This window comes from Colletes latitarsis, chromosome 4 (genome assembly GCF_051014445.1).
Source record: "Colletes latitarsis isolate SP2378_abdomen chromosome 4, iyColLati1, whole genome shotgun sequence".
NCBI classification, from domain to species: Eukaryota; Metazoa; Arthropoda; class Insecta; order Hymenoptera; family Colletidae; genus Colletes; species Colletes latitarsis.
In genome coordinates this window covers 37,838,149-37,866,063 of record NC_135137.1, presented here as the reverse complement: position 1 = coordinate 37,866,063, position 27,915 = coordinate 37,838,149, and the positions used below count along the sequence as shown (strand labels likewise).

Sequence of the window (27,915 nt, the reverse complement as noted above, 5' to 3'; positions counted from 1 at the left end):
CGACCAGCTGAAAGATTTCTTTCTCTCGCATCGCGGCCGGGTCGAAGTATAATAATTTTTCATTTTATATCGCCGTCGAAGGAAAAGTACTGCTTTTACCGATTCAATGAACAGCAAGACGTATTAGCAGAAAATAACTCCACCAATTATTTTATTTACGCGGCTCTTTTTCATCCCTCGACAGAATTGACGCGGAGAGAAAAGGAATTTCATCGCGAACGCAACGTTTCTCGATTCCATTGTTCCCCGAGCTAACGAGTACACGTGCCCGTGCTACATTATTATTATTTTCCGCCCTTTATTTTCGCTTTTTCGCGAACCGTGGAAATTTTCCGCCTGATTTAATCCGTTTTAACCATCGATGCATCTTGCTTCCCGAATGTTTTGTAAACGAAGCGCCTCGAAGGCTCGTTATGTCGAAACGTCGAATAGGAATGAGAAATTGATGAAATTATTTATGGCCAGAGATATTAGGTGCACGCAACGAGCTGCCCTAAAGGATCGTTGCGTGCAGCAAATTTGCATCGACGTTTACAACATAAATCGTCGGGGCAACGGCTGGTCGCGTGGACGAAGCCTTTCAGGAAGTACGAGTTTCCTCGGGAATTTACCGGGAAATGTTCGGCGAGAATACCTGGTGGTCGATGAGGAGGATAACTCGTCCCCGAAGTGCGGTAACCTCGGCAAAAGAGTTCCGGGACCCACTCTTGTACCGCTAGAATGTCTTATGATCCGTGCAAAATGAATGCAGGTTGCATCCTTTTCATCCCTTCTATCGAGCAAACCGGTAAATCGAGCGTGTCCGTGAAAAAGAAACGCGGAATTTCATTCGAATCCTTCGTCGTTTCGGTCTCGCCCTCTTTCTTATTTATTCTTTATCTTTGCCGGAAACGGGGAGCAACGGCTCGATAAAAATATTTACATAGAAATTGCGCCGCCGAAACGGGGACAACAATTTTCTTCGCGCGACGGTCGTTTCTCTCCCGAAAGAAACTATCGAACGCGACGGAAATTCGTTGCGGCGAGATGGCTTTGCCGACGCTGCAACCGAAGGCGGCAGCCACGGGGCAAATTAAACCGTATTTTCGACACGGCGAAGACGTTACGCCAAAAAAACGAAATGGAACCGTGACGGAACGCAACGATGTATTTTCCGACGGCTGAGAGACGAGCGCGCGGTAGTTTCGCCCGTTTCGAATGCGGAAAACATCCCCTCGATGAGACGATGCGGTTACGTCGGTTTCCTACTTCTGCCTCCCTTTTCGCATCTCTCTTCCATCTCCCCCCCCTTTAACTGTACTTGCGTATCCCGAACAGGTTACAAACGACGGGCACGGTATTACAAGCCGCAAATTACACCCCCCTCAACCCCTCCGTCGTGGCCTCGCTGCCACGTGAATGTGCGAGCCCAAGACTGCCGGATTACACCCCTGACTGCGAGACCTTCCGCCGGAATACCTCTCTCTGCCCTCCGCGAAAACGGAACGATCCGGGTTTCCGAGATAAATTTGGGGCGAAGAATATTAACTGTCGTTAGACAGACAATTATTGAGACCCCGTGACGCGCGAAAATACTTCCCGTTCCGCCACTTATGCCTCTTTCGCTCTTATTTATTACGGACTCCATTACGCTCTGGTAAACGATCCACCGATCAAAGTCGCTGTAAAGACATCGAATCATTTTATTTTTATATAAATCTCGTTGGAACGTACCCCAATATTTTCGTTTACATTCGGTTGCCGACAAATTGCGTAAATTTAAAGTTTCTTAACTTTTGTTCGTAAGTTTATATAAATGCGTAATCCCTCGTGTAAAACGATGTCGCGGGCTCGAGCCATCCGTTCATAAATTACAATATTCACGGGGCCATCCCCTCTCGTTCATCTGCTGCGCGTGCCCCCTCCCTCCTCCTCCCGAAAGTTGCAGGAAATTCGCTGCAGAATTAACGCCGTGGATTTCGTAAACGATGAATTACCACGCGCCGCGGCTCTCCTTTAATCGCGCGGATAACGACGGCGTCTGGTATTTCTAAGTTTGCGCCGATAACGAGAATAGATCGAGCGCCGATCGATAAACGATGAATCGTTTCTGTCGTTAATTAGACTCTCGGCAAACGCGTTTTACGTGATCCATACTCTCACCGTTGGGAAAATACGATCGCGTGGGAATCAATTTTTGCCGAATGTTTCCTTCTTCGCCTACGGATAACGTCTGTTTATCTTCCGATTAACCGTTATTCGCGTAACGACGGTAGCGCGTGTTTTGTCGGGAAGATTAACTCGATACGCCTTGAAAAAAGATAAAGCAACAACTTCCGTTCTGAGCAGTTTAAAAGGTCCGCGACGATTTGTAGTATTGGAAAACGCTATAGGGATTCGGTGGTTGTTTTGTTGCACGACTCGTGGAAAAAGCTCTTTCACTTAATCTGCACCGTTTTATATCGAAAAGATTTTGTACAACTTCCCAATAAGTTTAATTAGCAGGGGGGAAGACGTCGGCTCAGAAATTACCTTTTTGAAGGAGCCAGAATGTTTTCGGCGTAATCTGGCGCCACGGCTTTATTTTCCGGAATTACGTGGCCGCTGGCGTAAACGCGTATCTAGAATCCTCGTTTCATCCCACGGCGATCCTTTTCTCTTTTTCAGCTTTAATAACGCGGCGCAAAGAGCTGTGCAGTATTACGTCGCCCCGTTAATTAATTTACACCGGGGCAACACTGGATTACGAAGCCCCCGAACGATTCTATTTCTTCTCGAACAGGGTGTATTGAAAAGCCATAAAAAAGTGATGTCTACATTTACCACCCTTGCACGTCAGAACACGTTGACTCGTACAGGGGGATAAAGTGGTCAGGGAAACGGACGAACGACCGCGCAGAGCGTCGGTTTATTTGTAAACAATTCGCAATGCGTGCGTACAAATACGTTCGTAGATAGGAATAGAGAAAATCCATTGTTCTTTGAAATTTATCGTGCCCAAAATACTTTCTTCTAAAAGCCACTTTCAGATTTGCACGGAGAGACGAAAAATAGAACGGTGGGGTTGTCATGCGGTACGATGGAGATAACCTCTCGGTAGCCTTCAACGAGCAGCTGATTTTTATCGGTGTACAACAACCAACCAACTTGCTTCACACTTGTCACACACATATACGTTCTCGTCGCTTATCAAACAAACGCCCAATAACCTATATTCACTTTGTTTGCAATCGATCCGCAAATACGGCTACTCTATCCTCTACCATAGTGTTCCAAACACTGTCCGTTCGCGCCTAATACAGCAATTCCGACGAGTTTCGATTGCTGTAAAATTGGGAATAAAATATTGCCCGAAAGCAAATTGCTCGGCAAGTTCGAGCATTCTCGCGAATACGCTCCGTTACTTATACACCGCATGCAACGCCCGGTGTATCGCGAAACGGCGTAGTAAGAGTTCTCAAGGAAACAAAACAGTTTTCCGATAGTTCCTTCAGTGTGAAAACGAACAGAGTTAGCGGAGCCTAAGCCATTAGTTTGGTAGTAGCTCCGGTATGTATCAGCGTGGAAGGAGGATAAATTACGAATTCGAGTTCAGTGCTTATCGAAGATTTCATAAAGTTTACTGTTTCGAGGGGCCGCTGCATTAAACGGAATATACTTGCAACGGAGTATGCAATTTTGCTTAATGCGAGTCACGGTATCGAGATGAGGGAGTCACCGAACCACAGAAACGTTAATTTAGTATATTACGTACTTATAGGATGAACTGTTGTCGGTAAACAACACGTTAAACCGCGAGATGATAAGTAACTGCAAGTAACTATTTATTGTGCAAGAACACTCACTCGCAGAATGACAATTTGATTTACTGAACATTGATATGCTTATCGTTTTTCCGATGTTTACTATACGTAGTTTATAATGCGACGCATATTAAAACGCGACAGTTTCTAAGAGCTTCTTCGAAGGAAGAAAGAATGGCTTCCGCGTATTTGACGCTCTTTGTAGGCGCACTCGCCCTATTTGTTCTCTATTTGATAAACAAGTATACTTATTGGAAGAGACAGGGAATTCCAACTGCCAAAGGGTTGATACCATTACTGGGTCATTCGTTACCGCTGATGACTATCAAGTCAAGCTTCTCGGAGCTCAATCGTAAGATATACGAAGACGCCAAAAACTGTAGCATGATTGGATTGTACAAGATAACGTCTCCGGTACTCCTAATACGCGATCCGCAGTTAGTGAAAACAGTCTTACAGAGCAACTTTTCGAGCTTTCACGAGAACGGATGGAAAATTCAACCGGACATAGACCCTTTGCTAGCGAAGAACCCGTTTTTCTGTTACGGTGACGTCTGGTCGACGGGAAGAAAACGGTTAACCTACGCTTTTTCGAGCATGAGATTGAAAATCCTCTACGAGGCTGTTAGCGGTGTGTGCAAGAAACTCGAGAAGTATCTGGAGAGGCAAGTGGAGTCGAACAACAACTACGAAGTCGAGCTGAAGTCTTTGTTTTCAAGATTCACGGGCGAAGTTGTAGCGAACGCTGGTTTAGGCGTAGAAGGTTTTTGTTTCGAGGATAAGCCGCACTCTGGGTCCTTCGACGAGATTGGCAAATCCCTCTTCAATCTGAGCTTGAAGAACGGAATCGCAAATGCTATCATATTCTTCGTAAACACGCTCAACAACATATTAAGGGTTGGCTTTGTGCCGAAAAAAGTGGACGGGTTCTTCAGGCACGTCATCTCGGAAAACCTGCAGTCCAGACGAAACGAAACGACACCCAGGAACGATTTCCTCCAAGTGATGATCGATCTCGACAAGGCAGAAAATAGGAAGCTGGACGAAGAGGCGCTCGCGGCTCACGCGTTTTCTTTCTTCTTCGACGGGTACGAAACGTCCAGCATCACGCTCAGTTTCATCGGGTATCAATTGGCGGTTCATCCGGACGTTCAAGAGAAATTGAGGGAGGAAATCAGGTCGACCATCGCCAAGTACGACGGTAAATTGACGTACGATGGTTTGAAGGAGATGACGTACATGGATCAAGTGATGAACGAATCGCAGAGGTGTTATCCTGCTTTGGGCATCTTGTCCAAAATCTGTACGGAGGAATTCGAGCTCAAAGGATCGGATGGACTGTGCTGTCGAGTGAAACCTGGAACAGAAGTCGTTATACCTAGCCACGCGTTGCATCTGGATCCCCAGTACTGGATCGATCCGGAACTTTTCGATCCGGATCGATTTAGCGAAGACAAGAAGCAAAGCATCGAGAAAATGGCCTTTTTACCTTTCGGAGAAGGTCCAAGGATGTGCGTTGGCATGAGAATAGCAGTTTTGCAGATGAAGGCTTGCTTGACAACTTTGCTGCGTAGCTACAAACTCGAGCTGTCGTCAAAAACGCAGCTTCCCTTAAAATTAACGCCGGTTCATTTCATGTCCGCGCCAGTCGGTGGTTTATGGGCTCACATTTCGAGAATCTGAGAATTTTTATTAATATTAATTTTACGATACGCGTGACAATAATATTTTCTAATTGCACGATGCACTAACGTATCTTCGGTAAAAGGTCACCTCTTCGAGAAGATTATTCTACCGAATGAATTATAATTTCAACAGTTCATATAATACCGTTTGACAAGATAATAACAGTCACTTAGATAGGGGCATCAATGAAGAGTGGCATGTGTAGAAACGCATTTTAAGGCTGGTTATTTCAATTGTTATTTATGGGTGATAGTGTAATGAATCAAGGCAAAAATGATCGTTGAGAATTTACGTGTGCGTATAATCACTTACTGAGATTGCATGGTACAATGCCTTGAACTTTTTGTATGTCGTTCACGAGGCGTCAGTAAAGTAACGCGAATACTGGTTTATGCGCTCAGTAGTCATCGAAACAGGCAGCCAGCTACATTGCAGCTCCAACGCCCGCAGTCTATTCAGTAAAGAACGGACAGAATGGATTGCACGTATTTTACGCTCGTCGCGGGGGCGTTAAGCCTGCTGATATTCTACCTGATAAATAAATACAGTTATTGGAAAAAGCATGGAATTCCGATTGCGAAAGGATTTATACCGTTACTGGGTCATTTGTTGCCGGTAATAACGCTCAAGTGTAGTATGTCGGAGTGGACTCGCAAGTTATACAACGACTCTAAAAATTGCAGCATGGTTGGATTCTACAAACTAACAAAACCGGTGCTAATGGTTCGTGAGCCGCAATTAACCAAAACTATTCTGCAGACCAACTTCGGGAACTTCCACCAGAACGGGTGGTCGATCGACCCCGAGTTGGATCCTCTGATAAGCAAGAACCCGTTTTTCTGTTACGGTGACATGTGGTCGTTTGGAAGAAAACGCATAACGTACGCTTTCTCCAGCATGAGATTGAAAGTCCTTTTCGAGGCTGTGAAAGTAGTGAGCACGAAATTTGAAAATTTCTTGGACAAACGTTTGAAATCAAGTAACAAGTACGAAGTCGAACTGAAGTCTTTATTTTCGAGATTCACCGGAGAAGTTGTCGCGAATTTCGGTCTGGGCATCGAGGGTTATTGTTTCGAGGACAAAACGCATCCAGGATCCTTCTATGAGATGGGAATAGAGATATTCGAACCGAGCATGATGAACGGGATTATGAGTGCTATTACATTCTTCGCGCCCACCATAAACAAGATATTAAAGGTTCCCTTTGTATCGAAGAAAGTGGATAGATTCATAAGGCAAATCATCACGGAGAACGTGGCTATGAGACAAAAGTCTACGACGCCAATGAACGATTTTCTTCAACTGATGATCGATCTCGACAAGGCAGAAAATAGGAAGCTGGACGAAGAAGTCCTCGCGTCTCACGCGTTTTCTTTCTTCGTCGATGGATACGAAACGTCCAGCATAACCCTCTGCTTCATTGGGTACCAATTGGCGGCTCATCAGGATGTTCAAGAAAAATTGAGGGAAGAAGTTAGATCCAACATTGCCAAGCATAACGGTGTGTTGACTTTCGATGGTTTGAAAGAAATGACGTATATGGACCAAGTCATCAGCGAATCGCAAAGATGTTATCCCGCTTTAGGCTTCATGTCAAAAATCTGCACGGAGGAATTCGAGCTCGCAGGATCGGATGGATTACGTTGTCGAGTGAAGCCTGGAACAGAAGTCGTTATACCTAACCACGGGATGCATCTGGATCCTAAGTATTGGATCGATCCAGAAGTTTTCGACCCAGATCGATTCGACAACGACAGGAAGCAGAGCATCGAGAAAATGACGTTCCTTCCTTTCGGTGAAGGTCCAAGAATGTGCGTCGGCATGAGAATGGCACTTTTACAAATGAAAGTTTGTTTGGCAACTTTAATGCGAGGCTACAAACTCGAGCTATCGCCAAAGACGCGATTACCTTTAAAATTATCTGCGACACACTTCTTGTCTTCGCCAGTCGGTGGTTTATGGGTGCATATTTCTAAAATTTAAAAGGTGTCTCTCTATGCATAACTATGGAAATAGAATATTCATGATATATTCAAATTGTTAGAAATGCGTCTCGTTTACGACTACGATTTGATATTATCTAAGAATGATTCAAGATTGATGCAATATCAGCTTGGCGTTTTATTAAGATTGAGAGCTGCTGTTATTTCGCCACGATTGATAAAGCAATGTGATAAATGACGTGTAAATATGATAAATGTGAATGTTATATTGTAAAAGAATGTACCAATGTATGTTTAAATATAATCAGACCAGCAGTTGGTTGTCAATCTAATAAATTAATATTTGCGTAAACATCGTGTGTATTTTCGTAATGTCATGTTGAAATTGAATAAAAGAATTTATGTTATACAGAAAGTTCTGAAGATAAACGCCTTTTATCACTAATTTCTAACTTCTGTTATTGCAAATTTTATACGTAACACTTCACAATTTGACTGTGTAGAAACTTATTTTTAGAAAAAGACACAATAAATGGCTATTTAAGAATTACTTAATTTCCAGGCACAGATTCGGACACACTCACTATACTATAGATGTACAGTTCCTTTCTGAGGATAAACTTTATATGAATTTTTAAAAATAATACAACGATGATGCAGTTAATATCAATGTCAGTGAGAAACATTAATGGTAAGCAACCGGCAATCTAATTACTAGTTGTACGAACGATAACATGCGTAATTTAAACTTTATCACGTGCTCCCTCGAATTCCGCTTTACTGATAGAGTCATCAGTAGTGGTGCAAATATATACATATACTGTATCAATTGCTCATGGTAAGAGTGAGACTACGAATGCAGTAATCGTCGACGAAGGTCTGTGAGAGCATCGCACATACGGGTTGCTCCGTTCAGTAAAAGAATAATGGCTTCTACTTGTTTAACATTTGTTCTGGGGGCTTTAGTTCTATTGGTTGTCCATTTGATAAACAAATACAGTTATTGGAAGAGACGTGGAGTTCCGACTGTGAAAGGATGGGTACCATGGCTGGGACACTTTTTGCCAGTATTAACTCTGAGAGTAAATGCGTCGCAGTTGTTGCAAGATATGTACAGAGACGCTAAAAATTATAGTATGACTGGATTCTACATAATGACAACTCCCGTGCTATTGATCCGCGACCCACAGTTAGTGAAGACCATTATGCAGAATAACTTTTCGAGTTTCCACGAGAACGCTACGAAAATTCAACCCGATTTGGATCCTCTGGCAGCCAGAAACCCGTTTTTCAACAGCGGTGAAGTGTGGGCAAACGGAAGAAAACGATTGACCTACGCATTTTCCAGCGGTAGATTGAAAATGCTTTTCGTGGCTGTACACGGAGTGTGCAAGAAACTGGAGGATTTTCTGGAGAGACGTTTGATGTCGAATAACGCCTACGAAGTCGAACTGAAGTCTTTGTTTTCAAAATTTACGGGCGAAGTTGTGGCGAACGCTGGTTTCGGCATAGAGGGTTTCTGCTTCGAGGACAAACCGCATCCCGAATCGTTCGATAAGATCGGCAGGTCGATAATGGAGCCGACTTTAATAAACGGAATTACAAATACTATTAATTTCTTTATACCTTTTCTCAGTAAAATATTGAGAATATCCTTTCTGCCGAAGAGGGTGGACAAATGGATAAGGCGAATTATCTCGGAAAACTTGGAACTCAGACGAAAATCAGCAACACCGAGGAACGATTTCCTCCAGGTGATGATCAACCTCGAAAAGACTGAAGGAGAAGCATTGGACGAAGAAGTTCTCGCGAGCGACGCCCTTTCTTTCTTCCTGGACGGTTTCGAAACGTCCAGCATCACGCTCAGCTTCGTTGGATATCAACTGGCGGTTCATCAGGACGTTCAGCAGAGATTAAGGGACGAAGTTCTATCTACAATTGCCAAACACGATGGTACGTTAACGTTCGACGCTCTGAAGGAAATGACTTACATGGATCAAGTGATCAACGAGTCGCAACGAATTTATCCAGCCGCTGGTGCTCTGACCAAGAGATGCACGGAAGAATTTGAACTCCAAGGTTCGGATGGATTGTGTTGTCGAGTAGAACCTGGAACAGAGATCCATATACCCATCTATGCCTTGCACGTAGACCCAAAATACTGGTCAGATCCAGAAGTTTTTGATCCAGATCGATTTAGCGAAGACAGAAAGCAGAGCATCGAGAAAATGACCTTTTTACCTTTCGGGGAAGGTCCACGGATGTGCGTTGGCATGAGAATGGCAATTTTGCAGATGAAGGCTTGTTTGGCAACTTTGATGCGAGGCTACAAACTCGAGCTATCGCCAAAGACGCAATTACCTTTAAAATTATCTGCGTCACACTTCTTGTCTGCGGCAGTCGGTGGCTTGTGGGTGAATATTTCAAAGATTTAAGAGGTGTCTGCTTTGGTATACCTGTGGAAATAAAACTTCTGTTGTAATAACATTCATTTTACGATGTACATTATATCAAACAACATTCGTGCAATATTTTCAGAATACCAATGTATGTTTAAATATAATCAATTCTATAGTTGTCAGTCCAATAAATTAATATTTGCGTATACATTGTTTGTATTTTCGTAATGTCACGTTGAAACTGAATTAGTGGTCCCATCAGATTTCAGATGTCTATCCAGAAAGCAGATGATAAATGATTGAGTTTGTCTTATTTTCGGTTCCTAGCACATAATTGATAGAATCTATTTAGAAAAATTAAAGGAAATTAAAATACATTTCTTAGAAATTTTGACGAAATAATGAAATAATGGTAACGAAATTAATACCAATGTTATTGTGAAATATTACTTATACGCAATGATCAAGCAGACGACCAATTGTACGAACGATAACATGTTCAATTTAAATTTCATGACGTGCGCCCTTGAGATGCACTTTACTGATACAGTTATCAGTATGGGTAAGAATATACAGATATAATGTATCAATTGCTCATGGTAAGAGCGAGACTACGAATGCAGTAATCATCGACGAAGTTCTCTGATAGCATCGCACGTACGGGCTGCTTCGCACAGTAAAAGTACAATGGCTTCTACTTGTTTAACGTTTGTTCTGGGGGCTTTAGTTCTATTGGTTGTCCATTTGATAAACAAATACAGTTATTGGAAGAGACGTGGAGTTCCGACCGTGAAAGGTTGGGTACCATGGCTGGGACACTTTTTGCCAGTATTAACTCTGAGAGTAAACGCGTCGCAATTGTTGCAAAATATGTACAGAGACGCAGAAAATTCCAGTATGACTGGATTCTACATAATGACAACTCCGGCACTATTGATCCGCGAGCCACAGTTAGTGAAGACCATTATGCTGAATAATTTTTCGAACTTCCACCTGAACAAGGTGAAAATTGATTTTGACTTGGATCCTCTGCTGTCTAAAAATCCGTTTTTCAACAGCGGTGAAGCGTGGGCGGTCGGAAGAAAACGATTAACCTACGCATTTTCCAGCGGCAGATTGAAAATGCTTTTCGTGGCTGTACACGGAGTGTGCAAGAAACTGGAGGATTTTCTGGAGAGACGCCTGAAATCAAACAACAATTACGAAGTCGAACTGAAGTCTTTGTTTTCAAAATTTACGGGCGAAGTTGTGGCGAACGCTGGTTGTGGCATGGAGGGTTACTGCTTCGAGGATAATCCGCATCCCGAATCGTTCGATAAGATCGGCAGATCGATATTGGAGCCGAGTTTCATGAACGCAATTGCAAATACTATTATTTTCTTCGTACCTTTGCTCAGTAAAATATTGAGAATATCCTTTCTGCCGAAGAGGGTGGATAAATGGATAAGGCGAATTATCTCGGAAAACTTGGAACTCAGACGAAAATCAGCAACACCGAGGAACGATTTCCTCCAGGTGATGATCAACCTCGAAAAGACTGAAGGAGAAGCATTGGACGAAGAAGTTCTCGCGAGCGACGCCCTTTCTTTCTTCCTGGACGGTTTCGAAACGTCCAGCATCACGCTCAGCTTCGTTGGGTATCAACTGGCGGTTCATCAGGACGTTCAGCAGAGATTAAGGGACGAAGTTCTATCTACAATTGCCAAACACGATGGTACGTTAACGTTCGACGCTCTGAAGGAAATGACTTACATGGATCAAGTGATCAACGAGTCGCAACGAATTTATCCAACCGTTGGTAATCTGACCAAAACATGCACGGAAGAATTTGAACTCCAAGGTTCGGATGGGCTGTGTTGTCGAGTTAAACCTGGAACAGAGCTCTACATACCTATTAATTCCTTGCACGTAGACCCAAAATACTGGTCAGATCCAGAAGTTTTCGATCCAGATCGATTTGACAGCGACAGGAAGCAGAGCATCGAGAAAATGACCTTTTTACCTTTCGGGGAAGGTCCAAGGATGTGCGTTGGCATGAGAATGGCAGTTTTGCAGATGAAGGCTTGTTTGGCAACTTTGATGCGAGGCTACAAACTCAAGCTATCATCAAGGACGCAATTACCTTTAAAATTATCCGCGTCACACTTCTTGACTGCGCCAGTCGGTGGTTTGTGGGTGTATATTTCTAAAATTGAAAAGTGACTCTATCAGAGTTAGCCATTATTTGAATAATTTTGTTTATTAAACATATATGTATATTAAAGATATAAAATTTATTAAAACCTAACACAAAATGATTCTTTCCTCGTACAATGTCGTGGAAATATTCACTATAGTAATTTTCCAACAATTTCCATTAGTATCGTTCCATACTGCAGTTCGTACAACAATTTCTGCATCTTCTCTTGTAATATGTTTCGATTATTCTTTTTTAATAAACCATTGTACAACCAGAATAATTAAAAAATGTTATCTCAGTAGTAATCATTAAGGAAATTCATGTAATGTTTGCAGTAACTGCAAACGTCGTAACAGGAAACGAATCGCAACATCATGATGGAAACCAGTTTCGCTTACCACGTACAAAGCATAGAAATAGAGAACTCTATAAATGATCGCAAGGTCAATTTGATCTGCATGGGCGTAATGATGTGTAGTTGCTGATTCTATTACGAAAGTCTCTTGTATTTTGTACACTCCGTGAAAAAAATGAAGGACACTTGATGAATATTCACTCCATTCTTTACAGAACAACTTTTGTATTTAATAACAGGAATCAATTTTTTTAGCAACATTTGTTGCCTTTTAACTGACCTCATTCTATTTTGGTGTATCTCTCTGTTTCTCCCACTGCTTGGTGTTGTTTTGTTCTTGTAAAAATTTCCAGTGTCCGACATTAACACAACACAGATCGTCGTAGAAATAATGCTACACTGTATATTGTTAGTATGCGTTGCACGAAGGCAGGCGAAACGATGACACATGCGATTCGATTCTGGACGCCGACGTCATTGGATCTCGCATAAACTGATGCATTTATTAGTACAACACTGTACGTACATGTTCTATTCATTTATCGCAATCATTCGTTAATGGGTAGTCGTCGGCAGCAGTACGTAACAGCATCGACCGTGCGAACCGCTTCATAAAAGAGCAAAAGAATGGCGTCTGCCACTCTGACTCTCGTTGTGGGGGCGTTAGCCATATTTGTGGTCTACTTAATAAACAAATACAGTTTTTGGAAGAGACACGGAGTACCGACTGCGAAGGGATTGGTACCGACGTTGGGTCACGTATGGCCAGTAGTGAGTTTGAAGACTAGTATATCGGAGGTAGTTCGCAGGATCTACAATGAAGCTAACAATAGCAGTATGGTTGGATATTACAAAATTACAACTCCAGTATTAATGGTTCGTGAACCACAATTAGTGAAGACCATCTTGCAGACTGATCTTCCAAGCTTCCACGAGAATGGGTTGAAAGTCGATCCTGACCTGGATCCTCTAGCATCCGCGAATCCATTTTTCAATTACGGCGAGGTGTGGATGGCCGCGAGAAAACGATTGACGTACGCGTTCTCCGGCAAGAGATTGAAAATCCTTTTCGTGGCTGTGACCGGAGTGTGCAAGAAACTCGAGGACTTTCTGGACAAACATTTGAAGTCGGGGAAGACGTTCGAAGTCGAACTGAAGTCTTTGTTTTCGAGATACACGGGCGAAGTTGTCGCGAACGCTGGCTTAGGCATCGAGGGTCACTGTTTCGAGGATAAACCGCATCCAGGATCCTTCGACGAGATGGGCAAACTTATGGTCCAGCCGAATTTAGCGAACGGATTTGTGGTTATGATTTTCTTTTTCATGCCTGTGCTCGGTAAAATTCTTAGGGTTCCCTTTGTGCCGAGAAAATTGGTCAGATTTATAAGACAAGTTATCGCGGAGAATTTGAAGATTAGACGAGAATCGCAGATACCGAGGAACGACTTCCTTCAAACGATGATCGAACTCGAGAAGGACGAAGGGAAAAAGATGAATCAAGAAATTCTCACGGCTGACGCGCTTTCATTCTTCGTCGATGGATACGAAACGTCCAGCATCACGCTCAGTTTCGTCGGTTATCAATTGGCGGTTCATCAGGACATCCAAGAGAAGTTGAGGGACGAAGTTACGTCCACGATTGCCAAACACGGCGGTACCTTGACCTACGACGGTCTGAAAGAAATGACATACATGGATAAAGTGATGAGCGAGTCGCAGAGAACGTATCCAGCTGTGGGTTTCCTTACCAAGCTGTGTACCCAAGAATTCGAGTTCGAAGGATCGGATGGACTGCGTTGCCGAGTAAAGCCTGGAACAGAGGTCATTGTACCTATTCATGGGCTGCACCTAGATCCCAAGTACTGGACCAACCCGGAAGTATTCGATCCAGAACGATTTGACAGCGACAGGAAGCAGAGCATCGATAAAATGACCTTTTTACCTTTCGGGGAAGGTCCAAGGATGTGCGTTGGCATGAGAATGGCAGTTTTGCAGATGAAGGCTTGCTTGGCAACTTTGCTGCGTGGCTACAAACTCGAGCTGTCGCCGAAAACGCAGCTTCCTTTACGGTTATCGTCAGCTCATTTCCTAACTTCCCCAATCGGTGGCTTGTGGGTGAAGATTTCAAAAATTTAACAACCAAGGACTGCAAAAATAGTAATATGTACTTTAAACTCAATCTTAATTTACTGAGACAGAGAAACAAACTGATTACGTAACATAAGGAAAACAACTCGGAACTAAACTACGTTATGTGGGTGTTGCACAATAAAATAATTTTAAATACTTCGGTTACTTATATAAGTCTTATTCGTATCATTTTTCATTCACATCCTTTTATAATCCCTATACTCTTTTCTGTATTTGTGTACCTATTAACCATCCAACTAAAAAAATAAAAAATTAAATATAAAATGTAGACGATCTACGCAAGGTGAATTTATTTAGTTCTTTTTACCTGCAGTAATAATAGTAATAATTTAAAGTTACATTTTCTTAATCAATTGAACAATCTTGCCAGCAAGTTATTCAGGTGATTGGTTTACAAGAGGGTACTGAGCTGGATTTCTTTGATACTTAATAATTCTGTTCTTTCCTTAAACCACTCCATACACGGAGCACACGTTCTCTTAAATTTTCTCATGGCAGAGTGTAATATTTTTAATTGGAGTATAAATTCCCTTATGATTCAACGCTGAATGCTTTCCGACTCTTGCACGAGGCGTGCAAGCTCGAAGTAGGTTTTGAAATTGAGGCGAACCGTACGCTTTGCCTAGAAAGAGTGTTTCGCGTTTCAGCGTATAAACGGAAAGTAAGAAAGACCCAAAGGGGTAACAGAACGCCCAAGAGACGTTGACGAACGAGAGTCTCGGAGACGTACGTGAATAATAGAAAAAAGAAAGAGGTGCTAGTAAATTTCGAAGGAGATGAATACGTTTTCCTACGAAACACAATCGTAACCAACGCGGAAAGAGTCTCGGTCGGACGTCTAGAACAGGGTTGACGGAAAATTTTCGCAGAGGTGAGCATTACTTTTTACGAGTGTGGCACCTAAGAGACCAACCGTATCCGTGAAACGCGCTCTTAGGTACTTCATATTTTATACCCTGTTGCTTTCGACACCCATTGCACCGTAGCCCAACTATTTCTTACAGTTTCAAATGAAAATAGATGTTATTCGTGTTGCCGCAGCGACGAATACAAGAATACATTATATGCGTGCTCTAGTATTATTGTAGTTTGTGACTTCTTTGGGAACGAAAATATTCAAACTGTGACCGGATACACCGTTTCGCAAATAACACGACGAAAAGTGAAATAGCACTTTAGGAGGTTTATTAAATGATATCTCTTTTATTTTTAATATTAAGTATTTATTACATACAAGCATTTATACAATACGAAGTATCTTTAGACGTGACTGATGATATTTAGCGTTCTCAGTATTTGTATTGTTTAGAAACATTCTTTCGTATGTATTGAGATTATTATTATTGTTATTATTCTTATAGTTATTATTAATTACGTGTCCTTATAGAATAGTTTTAGTTAGACCGAATAGAGCAGTTTGAATAAATAAACACGATACATAGTCATTGCATACTTTTGTCGTGAAAAGCAACGTCGTACTTTTATAGTGAAAAATAATCATTCTCGGAGTATATCGTCAAAATTACGTAAGACGGATTCGAATTCCCTTGTCGGTACCGTGACTACGCGCTCGAAAAAGCCTTAGGCGATCAGAATGTCTTAGGATCGTATGCATCTGTACAACAGTGTGCTACAATTTTCAAGGAAAAACAAAAAGAAACGCGCATTCGTACTCGTTCAAACGTTAGTTGACAGGTTTCGTGCGACAGAAACAATTTGCGACATGAAACACTGCGGTGTTACATACATGTATGCTCGACGACCTTAAATTAAACAGTTTTCGAAGAAAAGAACCGGTAGCAAGTATGCCGCGGCGAATTTCATCAGATCGTTCGCGATATTAAATATACGTAGAAAGATAACAGGGAAACTCGTAATATCTCACATGTAGCACGAACACAAGAAAAAAGAAGAAAAGCAAAAACGGTGTACAGAGTTCGTAAATCAGTGATATCCTTTGAGACATGTCGATGACTCTCGTTTATTTCTGTTATTCGAAAATAAAAATAATATCGGATTACTTTATTACCCTCGATGCAAATAGCCATACACAGGTCGGACATTATCACGCACCTGCGGTTAAGAAAATGTTAAAACACAAATGATACCCATTTTATGATAGTATGCCACAATAGTAATAAATAATTCATGTACTTATACACCAATTACAATAATTGCTCAACAACATCAGGCTTCTCAAATTATCGTTTTCTATCTGTATACGAGTATGATACCACTATAATGAATAGCCACCACTGGATAACGCAGTGTGACCGTGTAATTCCGTGAATTCGATTTCCATGAAATAACTGGCGAGGCTGAGCTCTTCACTAGAATTTGCATGATTACGTTAACCTGTTGTTTTAGTATTGAAACGTGTAAACTGGCGATTTCGCATTTCACCGACTATCGTAGTCTAGCAGAACATCATTTACAAAGAAAGTAACATAGCTATCGTTTCGTTTATTCCGCGAACGTATGCAGTGGCTATTTCACAAAGCAATCGCCGTCTTCATTCATCGTCGTCATCATCACAGCTAGAAAATTTATGTTAGATTCGCGAAAACATAACAGTAATGAAAATCTAGTTGGATACCTAGAGTACCAATATTAGGTGTGTTTTCTATAAAAAAAAAAAAAAATAAAAAAAAAATACGATAAAAACAGTAAAATTGCTTGACTAGTGAGCGCACGCCCCAAAAATGTAGTATGGAAGAAATGGTTTTTTTCTTTTTTTACATCATATCTGCAAAGGATCTTACTAGATATGATTATACATAGATTCCTTTTCTATATTCAAATTCTATAAGGTAATATTATACTATCTCTTATGTAAGAACAATCATTGGAGCTTACCTCCTACGTCATTTTGGCAGATACAGTTTCGCATGATACATCTTTTTTTTTCGAACCAATTCACAATCTTGTGCTATGTTTGTCAAGCCGTTTTACACATTCGTTCACGTATACAAATCACGAATGCACTGATTTCCCTATTTAAAAATCGTAAAATCTCGTTTCGTTACATTTTCGATAAAAGACTCACAAAACATAAAACATCATTACAGTACGGACGAAAAATGCGTGAAATTAATTTAATGAAATTTGTTACAGTAAAATATATACGCGTGTTTGAAATCATATTACGTTATAAACAGGCCTTATTCCCTTTAAAGGTCCTCTAAAACATTAGATTTATATCCTAATAGCATACTATAACGGACTGAGTGCCTATTTGCTGTTTGCATAATATTATTAATTAACATTATATATTATTTTACATTTCTCGTGACAACGTTTAAGGACAAGGTAGTCTTTTCATTTTTTTTTTTTCTTTTTTTGACGTAGTGCCCCCATTCTCTACTTAGATCTCCATTTCTACACATCGATAGCGCTTATTTACATTATCTCATAAATGACGTCATTTCGATTATATACCTATATTGCTTGCTGTAAGCAACAGGGCATTTCGATCCAATTGTTCTTCTTCCTTTTCACCAGAATGTTTAATACGCGCATTATGATAAAAGATCTGCAGACCAAGAATATGTTGCGTTACATTTACATTTTACACATAAATGCAGGTATCGCGATAGTAATTAATACACGTACCTGGTACTTGACTATTATCTTGTGGTTTGTTGTTTATAAAAGAATCCTGGAACGGATTTACATTGACGTTAGTAGCAGTAGGCATGTATGGGTTGGCCATTGGAGTGAAAGGTATAGCTGCTGGATTTAGGTTCGAGTTGAGGGTGTCTTCGTTGGCCAAATTAGATGTCAGTTCGAGTATTGGGCCACTACTGCTATTACTGAGAGAGTCGAATTCCGTTAGGTCTAACAGGTTGTTGGTCACGTTGTTTTGTTTGCTATAAAATCAGCCAAAAAGGAAACATACAAATACTAAATAATAGGCGAATAACACTAGAAACTACGGCTTCAGCGTATTGTAATTTCGTGATAAGAAATTACAATTACTAATCGACTAAGCCAAATTATATACGTATCATACCTTGAACACTATTTTACTAAAATTAATATATACATATCATAATAGAATTTGTTACTATCTAAATTTGTTAATTTCTTAATTTAGAAGCTAATTTTAGAATATCTAATGTATCTAAAAATTTTCACGAATGACGAAGGAAATAAACGATTAACAACTATATACTTTTCGCTCACTTTCTTCGTGTCATTTGTCTTGTACGAAATTATAACAGCAAAATATTTTCGAAATCAAACGCTTGCCGTGGAAATTTATTGTACAATAAATTTTCTTCGTAGTAATCGTTCTTGCATCAGCGCTATGTTGCTGACTAATATTTTTTTGAAAGGCAGCTACTTTAATGCCGTAAAGCAGCTATAAAAAAGCGTTCATATGTGCTCATGAACTTATGTAAAAGTCTATGGCATAAAGGAAACAGTATATGAAACACAATTGACACACAAAGGAATTTTCTCTCTCGATAAAATTAGAGATGTAACGTATAAGTAACTTATGTACAAGATACTACCATACAGCAGGTTCACAGAGATCTGGTTACAGCAATTATGTCTATCCGCTTAGTTATGTATATCGGATTTCTCTCATTCGTGTATAAAATACGTTGTAAAGTATTCATGCCTCATTTTGACATGGGTTGTTTCCTATAGGAATTGTGGAATGGACTGTGTGAAACATATCTTTGTATTATATAACGAAAGTGTAACGTTAAAATATGTGAAGGTCAAATAGTACATAGCAAAAGTAGACAGTAAGTTGACACGTACTGCTGGATGATGTACAACACAAACATAAAGAACATGTATAAAGTAGAGCAAAGAAAAGTACAAGCCACACCATATTGATACAATCAATTGACAACATGCATTGGTGATAATAAAATCGGCAATAACAATATGAACACTGTACTTAAGGCATACATAACGAGCTTGTATAATAACTAATTGGAGGTAAGATAAAGTAATAGCTCACCAAAGACGATACATTACACGTTGCGGTAAAAGTACGTGTAAAAGTAATAATAGTTGGGGTAAATTAATCAATCTTTGATGAGCTTGTATGATAAAATTACAAAACAAAATGTTTAGATGAATCATTAAATTTATGCTATTTATCTTTCTTTACATTATGTACACTGAATTTATTATCGATTAATCGGTACTTCACGCTATAACTCTGTTAGTCGTTTAACATTTTCATACTTCGTATAATATTACATGTTTTATACCATTAATATATTACTAAAAAGAGTCGACGTACATATAAGTTTAATCTTTTAATATTCCTTTAGAGGTCTACCTAAAAATAGTATATTTTTAACTAGTACATGATTAAATATAAATTATAAAATATATATACATAAGTATAATAGTCAATACAATATACATTCTTCATACCTCTCATATGTTACCGTTGATATCATAATGTTTCGTATAATTTATTAGTTAGTTATTAGAATATCCGTGCGATTAGGTGAATTTTTTAATAGCGGTAAATAATTTTCAGTATATTCTTTTCATATTTGTCAACCATTGCTCTGACTACTTTTGCAATGTACAATACACGTATAATTGTTTGCATAATAATATTAATATAAAGCAATTTCTACCGAGCTAATATAAATTTTATAGGCAGTTCTTTCCAATGTAATCCATGGGAAAGCACAATAAACTTTGTTCTTTAAATAACTATGTATAGTACATACATTTTTTTAAATTTAATTTTTTGTTGCTTTACGAGTACCACAAAAAACATCTCAAACAACAAAATTCATTATATATACAATTTTCTGTTGCTTTACGAGTACCACAAAAAACATCTCAAACAACAAAATTCATTATATATACAAATTAACGATAAATTCTCAGCATACCACGCGTTTTCATGTTTTAGAATACAAATGTGGGATTATCGTGTTTTAGAATAAAAATACGGGATTACCGTGTTTCGCATTTTACTTTTTTGCATTTAAATTGTTTTGTTTAGGAATTAATGTGAATTCTTAGTAAAGTGTTCTTTTTTTTCCAATTCTGAGCATAAAAAACATACATTACAATTCATACATGTAAATAATTAATGTGGCACTTTTTCTAATCCTATTTTATATTAATTAGAAAAACAATGCTCACACACTAGCCATTTCATTCATGTTTGCTTTCCACTTGAAGCCGTGGAAAGTATGGTATAAAACATAATGATACTGAAACTGTACTGATGCTGTAGAATAAATGTAGAAGAAAAGCGATACCATAGACAGTGATTTAAAAATAGACTAGTAATTACTACAAACTTCACAGACGGTTATTTATAGCTCACACTGTGTGTGCGTGTATATCAATTCATCGTGATTCTATAAATAGCTTTTATTATATAAATGACTAGAGTATTACCCTGAATCATTCAAAATACAGAGTGTTATTTTGTATCCGTTAAATCATTATATGTTTATAAATACGTCCGGTTTGAATCATTAAACATCAACATTGCAACTTTCATGTCATTTTGTTTTAGTATATACGTTCGTGACACTGTAGTTTTTACATGTAATGTGTATCATGATTTAAACTGATTTTTTTTCATATACTTGGAATATACATTTTGCGTGTATTTTACGTGAGAAATATGTCCCTACATATTTATCCCAACAATCCGAAAAGTCAGTCGACATTTTTACGTACGTAATGGCTAGTACTGTGCAATTATTTATATTATTTTAGTTACATTATTAGCCATATTTTTTCGAAAGAAACTATAATTGCATTTAATAGATATAAGATGTACCATCGCGTGTATATATACCATGCATTCGGCAGAAATAACGATCTATTAGGAATTCGTACGACTTTTGAATCAGAACGATTTCGTTCATGAAAAAATATTTCTTACTCTGTAGCTCCTCGAAAATCAAAACGAATATGTTAAAAATTTAATTGAAATTCCTAGTGCAGGGAAGTACGCATGTGTGAGGAATCAGCAGTGTCGAGAACGCTAGTTTGATATAAAGTCTTGCAGGGGCATTAATATAGTATATTATTGTCGAACGATCTAAAACAAATGAACTTACAATTCTTTGAGATGCTCTTCGATGTAATCTTTCAGTATTTTTTATTTTATTTTTTTTTTGTTTGTTTTTGTATTTTCATTATCGATGAGAAATCCAGTTATATCGTGGACTTTTTGTATGGCGTTCGGTAGATGTTAATATGTAACTCTTACGGTTAATGTAAATGTTTTCACAAATCTGTAATTTTTATATTTGTATACTTACACGGTGGCATTATCCAATGTAATTGATTGACTGTTGATACCATTTCCGTGATTCGTATGATGACCATTCAGTTCTCCTTCCACATTACCCTGATTATTATCCAATACAATTTTACTTTCGTTAATGCCATTACTATGTGTGCCGTTATGCACAATGTCCGTTGTAGTATTGTTTTCCGTATGATGAGCTCGTTGCTCTCCGCTAATGAATTGTTGAGTCGCTTCGGATATGAGACTGGCTGTCATAACGTCTTCGTTTTTGCTACCCGGTGCTGGTTTATTTTCATCGTTAGGACTGTTGTCTTCTTTCAATTTATCGCTATCGCCACCTTCTCCCTAAACAATAAAAAAACACAACCGTGAACGTGGGTTTACGAACAGAACAGAGAAAGAATTCAAAAAAACGTACCTTAGTGGGCGCGTTGCTCTGATTTTTCCCGCGAGTTCTAAGCATAATCGCCTCGACGCGTTTACGTCTAGCGAGTCTTTCCTCTTCTTCTTTTTTCAGACGCTCAGCCATTTCGATCCGTTGTCTGTAACATATTGCAATGGCGTGCTTGGTATTTTAGCGTTAAAAAAGTGAAAATCAATCATGCCAATAGAATTTTCTCCGACCTTTCCGCTTCTTCTCTCGCTTTCCGCTCGCTCTCTTCTTTCTCCTGCTTCTGACGGGCTTCTTCTTCTCTTCTTCGCCTGTCTTCCTCCTCGCGACGCGTCGCCTCTTCGATAGCCAATCGCAGTCTATGTTCTTCAGCCTCTCTAGCCTCGTTGGCCAAACGAAGCGTTTCCTCCTCGAAACGGCGTTGCTCCTCTTCTTCGGCGCGCAATCTCTCGGCTTCCAGGCGCGCTTCTTCTTCCTATTAAAAGATTTTCTTGTAAAGCCTCTTGTCCCCGCGAACAATACGCGTTTCCATGAAACGAATCTCTAACAACGCACCTGTCGTTGGCGTTCTAGTTCGGCCTCCCGTTCCGCCTGCTCTCTGGCCAATCTTCTTCGTTCTGCTATGGCTGCCTTAGCCTCCTCCTCGGTGGTAATCCTGATCTTCGCTATCATCGAGGCTGAAAAACGAATCGATCGTCAGTTTCCGATTCAACGCCGATAACTTTATCGCCGACTCACCTGACATGTCTACCTGCTCCTCCAAATTGTTCTCGGATTTCGCCTCGGTTTCGACCGACTTCTTCTCCTGTTTGTTGTCATCCTTTCTCGCGACTTTTGGCGTTTCTTGAGGCGGTACGACGGATTGGATCTCTTGATTCGAATTGGTCTCGTCTTTCGTCTGTTTGGACACCGATACGGTATTGGATTGTTCGATAATAGTTGACTCTTTAACCTCTTCCGTGCTCTGTTCCGCCGCAGTTATTTCTTGCTGCAACGAAATAAGGACAAATGACGCAACACAGAACTATGAACCAGAAGCAGAGACGGACAGAATTCTGCCTATCTCTGACTAGGATCGTCACATCATTACTCGTTACAGGGAAAAAGAATGAATTACTTGTGTCTTTTCTGTGCCCTGGTCTTTCTTCTCTTCGTGCTTGTCCTCCGACTTGATCTCTTCCTTGATTTCGTGTTTTATTATCTCAGCGGTGGTATCGCGAATGAACGGTTCATTCTCGACGCTCGGGCTTTGCAGTGGCGTTGCTTTCGAGGTTATTCGCGGGGACGCCTTGGCGTTCTTTATCAGTTTCTCCGTGGGTTTCTTCGTGTCCGCCGATTTCGGCGTGGAAGGTTTCTTTGGAGTGCTATGGACCTTTGGCAGTGGGGGCTTCGAATCCTTCGTCAGCTTCGTGTCGGCCAACAGATCTGCGGCGAGAATTCGTGATTCGCGACACGCACTAACTTGCGTTTCCATACAAACGGTATTTGAATGTGCAATCAAAAAAGAAAAAGAAATAATAAAAACTAATAAAAATCAAAGAAAAAGATAATAACGAATAAAAATTGAACCAATTTTTAAGCAATTAAGAGAATGTCGATATCGAATCAACGAAGTCGATGGACACACAATTTATTGAAATCGAAACGAAAGAACGGACGGCCGATGATAAACAAAGTCCGCCTACATTTTCATCGGGAAAATAAACGAGACGTTCCGCGCCAAATCCATGTCAGGTGAAATTGAAATACGATGTAGTCCACGTTAATGGACCAGTCGTATGTTTTATGTTTTTCCCTGAACGAGAGGATATTAGGCTATCAACGTTTCGTATCGTTCGAATAAATTCGAAACCAGCGAGACGATGACTTAAAGTCCCTCCAGTTCGGCATGGACCACATCGTATTCGAGGTTCACCGAAATCCCCGCGATGGCGGCCAAGATAGGATCGATTTGGCGTAGAATGGGCCACGTCTGTATCTTCCCGGGCGTTTGATGCACGCGATCGTTGGAAAACGGTGTACCGGTCACGCGATTAAATAAGAAGAGAATTTAAAGGGCATGCTCACTGTGTCGTTCTGTGACTGAAACACCGGTACCGGCAATAGAAGCAGGTCGCGGCCGACGCGGGGCAGTCGTACGGGGACGCAGATTGACGTTACTGCTGCCCACACTGCTGGCGCTTTGCTGGCTCATGGAGCTGTGCGGTCGTGATGGGCTGTTCGGTGTCACCTCCCCGCTGCGGATGCCTACGCGTACCCACCCAAGGTGAACATCTCTTCATTTACGTGTTTCGTGTATATGTTCGCGCGTTAAGTGCAAAAGAAACAGATTGCCGCGAAACCGCGGCACCTTCGCGTATGTCGCGACACTTCATGGCGACTCGCGGTTAAAGAGCTGTCAGAGGCTTCGCGGCTAAGAGCCGTGTCCTTTCTAGGAATGATTCAGCGCGTAACTGCACACCTTTTAATCCAACTACTTGCGTTTGCAACCAAATCGGGACCAGACATCGCGCAGAGAAGCTTAGGGACTTTGTTTACAAGGGGGTAGTCTAGCTGTAGAATTTTAAGTATGGAGCAGCTCTGGTCGATCTTACATTTTTTGAGAACTTAATAATGGAAATTCTAAATAAAACACGTAGAAGAATGACCAATTCAGGGTTCAAGGTAGTGTAACAAAATTAAATGATATCGATCGATTCCCACGATGGGAGTGAAGTAACTAGTGAAGTTAGATCAGATGCTCCAAATGGTGTTCAATTGGACACGTCTCGCGCGTAAAAGCCTCCGGACAGGTTTAACTGCGGAAACCTGTGCTGAGAAAGTATCAAGAATATCTTGTATCACGGCAATGGTACGATCGCGACACACGAAAGCCTGTGTTATCATGTCGGATCGTTGGTGCACAATGGTTAACATGTTTCGACAAACCGGTCTCTTTTCTCTCTCACTGTTGCATCTGTTTTCATTGATATTAAGACAGAAATGAGAACGAAAGGCGAAATTAAAAAATAGAACAAGCACCGCCACCAAAATTATTTTTATCTGTGCCGTTTGTGTATATACATCGAGGATAAATGAGAAAACAAAACACAGGCTGAAAAATAAAGGTACAGAAAAATCATAAAACCACTGTAATACAGCGACAGAAAGGAATAGTCGAAGAACAAAAATAGAGCGAAGAATGTATTGCACACTAAATACGATCATGATTCGTCTGTACAGTTCCAAAGGGTTTGTGCGCTAAACACACATGTGTATAGGTGATAAGGTATTTAAAAAAAAAAAATTTGTGTAGCTTACCGAAAACGTTAGACCTTCACCTCTGGTACCGAAAAGCCGGCGTGATCTGTCGCTTCTTAGCAGGAGAGTTTTGTTAATCAATTCGTACGCGTTAATGTGACAATCGACAAGAACTTCATGCAGTCCCGCGTATGTATAATCGTTGTTAAATATCGATTGTTAAGGGAAGACGAAAAGCGTGAAACGCTCTGTAAAGTTCGTTTTGTTAGTCTTCGTTCGATGTTCAAGCGTGCGTTCGACTCGTACGAAAAAACGATCGTACGACGATTTTCTGTCTTATTGATTCACAATGGCTACTCTCTGCGTCCGTCGTGCATGCGTATGTGCACCCAACTCACGTCAGAACGAGCACGATATCGTTGAAAGTCATCTATCAGTCCGAGTGATGAGTTAACGCAAATTAGTATGAAGCGGATTCTGCGAGTACGTCATCAGGCTACGTTAAAGACGAAACTGACGACGGAAAGTATGAAACGGAGCTCTTGACGCCTGGTTCGTCGAGTACTCGAGTACTCGGGCAATTATTTTTCACTTACATCGTGTAATATTTTAGCGAACTTTGAAGGAGTTGATAATAAGATTATAGAAAGCAATATAGTCTCAGCGTAGACTTTATAAGGAAAATTTCAATATAAACGAATAGAAATACAAAGATTTCCAAATCTCAGCAGTCAAGTTTGACGATGAAATACACTAACTTTAACACATCAGAGCGATCTACTTTTTTAATTTGGCTTCTCGACTGAAAAGCATCGAGAGCAGTTCTCTTAACGTATTAAGAAATTACATGGTTTTATGCTTTGGAAGAGGAAGAACAGGGTGCGTCGAGAGCTCCAGCGTGAAGAAATACCCCCAATGGCCGATTTGCCGCAGAATGTATTTACATGTGCGAACTCTGCGACGAATGAGGGACAAAGATCTCTGAGTTGAGTGCACAGGAACGATCTTACCTTGCTGCTGGTGATTCTGATGCTCGCGTGCTTTGCGACGGAGTCTCTCGGCCCTCGTTGGTCTCGGGATCGGGACCGCGCCTGGCAACGTACCCATGCTACGAGAGTTATCTGAGCGTTTGAGGCTCTTGGCCCCGGACGCAGCTAAATGTGACATGCTGCGACTCATGCTAGAAGCGCTCAGAGGCTGGCTCTGCTGTTCCGTCAGTGTGCTAAGTTCTGTCGGACGTTTCCTAGGCTGCGCCAGCTGGTCCAGCCTGGACATCGAGTAAGTCCTACCTGGCGAACGTGTGAAGGCCTTGGCGCTGGAGCTGCGTCCCGTCGACGGCGGTCCATCACGCGGCGACGGTATCGTCGGCATCAGGTCGGTACGTCTCCTGTTCACTCGCAGATAAACCGAACTAGGTGTTCCTGGTGTTCCATCGCTCTCTTCACCTGCAAAGAGTTCCCCTTTACAAGCCAAGCGGAAAGCGACGACTAAATCTTGCGCGCCCTACGTGAACGTCTAATGGAGTACAGTCGTTGCTCGAATTACTAGAGGCACTCAGGAGACGACGGGTTTTCTCAGCTTACAGGATAAACATAGCTCTACAGCAGGCGAATGAAACTTATAACCGTACACTTGCTAAATAACGAAGAATAGCTCAACGATTCGTGAAGATTTGTATCTTGGCGGAAACGTAGTTTCAGGAATTCTGGTAACGGGAATATTTCTTGTTTTGAGAATGAAACGGTCCTAATCGGCCCTAAAAATAACCCCTCTTACACTTATATTATATTCTCGATTCTCGATATTGTTTCGCTTATCCTTACATTATTGCTAATTTTATGTACAATCTAAAAGCATACGTAAAGAGACCGAAGAAAATGAAAATGAAATTATATTATGCAGTACGACGAGAAAATTAAATTTACAGAATAGCTATGCAATACAAGTAAAAATATTAACAGTATGTACGAAATCGTACATCGAAGAATTGCCCAACGTGGTTCCGTTCCGTCTTGACGCCCAAGAAATTGTATAAGCTGATGCTTGTTTACATTACGATCTCGAAACGGAACGAAAGAAAGCGGAAGTGTCTGGATGTAGATTTCTCTGCTTATAGTGTTAGACCTGGAAAAAATTATAAAGCGACCAAAACGTAGTGTTCGATGAATTTAAATCTGACTGGAAACGAGGACTCTTTACAAGCAATAACGTAGTTAAAATTGAACCCTCAGTGCCTCTAATAATTTGATCGACGACTGGAAATGCGCAAGGCGCGCACGTAAATTCTTCGCCATCGCAACACAAAAGATGTTCCGCTCGATAATCGTGTGCGTACACGGCATTCGCATAAAGTTTTAAACTACAAATCGCCAAATTTGACGGTCTTGTCCATGCTGTTGTGCATCGAAGCAATAATACGGATAATATTGTGCGTGTGGCTCGCGACGTCATTCGACAATACTACCAGAAGCGGAATTGAACAAGAATGTCGTCGAGACGCATGCCAATGGACATTGTGGATATTC

At 40.7% G+C, this 27,915-nt stretch overlaps 5 protein-coding genes across 40 annotated transcripts in view; 4 read left to right on the top strand and 1 right to left on the bottom strand.

Moving 5' to 3' along the window:
• Positions 1-3,905: 3,905 nt before the first annotated feature.
• Positions 3,906-7,826, top strand: LOC143341366 (uncharacterized). Its single transcript, XM_076764253.1, has 2 exons — positions 3,906-5,458; positions 5,933-7,826. Exons 1-2 carry the CDS (start codon positions 3,957-3,959, stop codon positions 7,449-7,451), a joined length of 3,021 nt encoding a protein of 1,006 aa, XP_076620368.1. The 5' UTR covers positions 3,906-3,956; the 3' UTR covers positions 7,452-7,826.
• Positions 7,827-7,963: 137 nt separating this feature from the next.
• Positions 7,964-10,018, top strand: LOC143341442 (cytochrome P450 6j1-like). Its single transcript, XM_076764445.1, has one exon. The coding sequence runs from the start codon at positions 8,338-8,340 to the stop codon at positions 9,844-9,846; it is 1,509 nt and encodes a 502-aa protein (XP_076620560.1). The 5' UTR covers positions 7,964-8,337; the 3' UTR covers positions 9,847-10,018.
• Positions 10,019-10,155: 137 nt separating this feature from the next.
• On the top strand, positions 10,156-12,277 carry LOC143341440 (cytochrome P450 6j1-like). The gene has a single exon (XM_076764442.1). The coding sequence runs from the start codon at positions 10,498-10,500 to the stop codon at positions 12,010-12,012; it is 1,515 nt and encodes a 504-aa protein (XP_076620557.1). The 5' UTR covers positions 10,156-10,497; the 3' UTR covers positions 12,013-12,277.
• A 565-nt stretch (positions 12,278-12,842) lies between these two features.
• LOC143341441 (cytochrome P450 9e2-like) lies at positions 12,843-14,763 on the top strand. The gene has a single exon (XM_076764443.1). The coding sequence runs from the start codon at positions 12,972-12,974 to the stop codon at positions 14,478-14,480; it is 1,509 nt and encodes a 502-aa protein (XP_076620558.1). The 5' UTR covers positions 12,843-12,971; the 3' UTR covers positions 14,481-14,763.
• A 933-nt stretch (positions 14,764-15,696) lies between these two features.
• The window catches only part of LOC143341438 (uncharacterized), a 228,404-nt gene continuing 216,185 nt past the window's right edge, over positions 15,697-27,915 (bottom strand). For 32 of the 36 annotated variants that reach the window (XM_076764424.1, XM_076764429.1, XM_076764439.1 and 29 more), the window contains 10 exons: positions 26,401-26,835; positions 24,218-24,397; positions 23,268-23,575; positions 22,889-23,138; positions 22,706-22,827; positions 22,384-22,625; positions 22,178-22,301; positions 21,770-22,104; positions 18,108-18,364; positions 15,697-18,027 (listed from right to left, as the gene is read on the bottom strand). In XM_076764424.1, the coding sequence (XP_076620539.1) occupies positions 18,014-18,027; positions 18,108-18,364; positions 21,770-22,104; positions 22,178-22,301; positions 22,384-22,625; positions 22,706-22,827; positions 22,889-23,138; positions 23,268-23,575; positions 24,218-24,397; positions 26,401-26,835 (2,267 nt within the window). In that variant the 3' untranslated portion in view covers positions 15,697-18,013. Of the gene's footprint in view, positions 18,028-18,107; positions 18,365-19,584; positions 21,547-21,769; positions 22,105-22,177; positions 22,302-22,383; positions 22,626-22,705; positions 22,828-22,888; positions 23,139-23,267; positions 23,576-24,217; positions 24,398-26,400; positions 26,836-27,915 lie in introns of those variants that run through there. The other 4 variants (XM_076764410.1, XM_076764417.1, XM_076764432.1 and 1 more) reach the window with 4 other exon arrangements.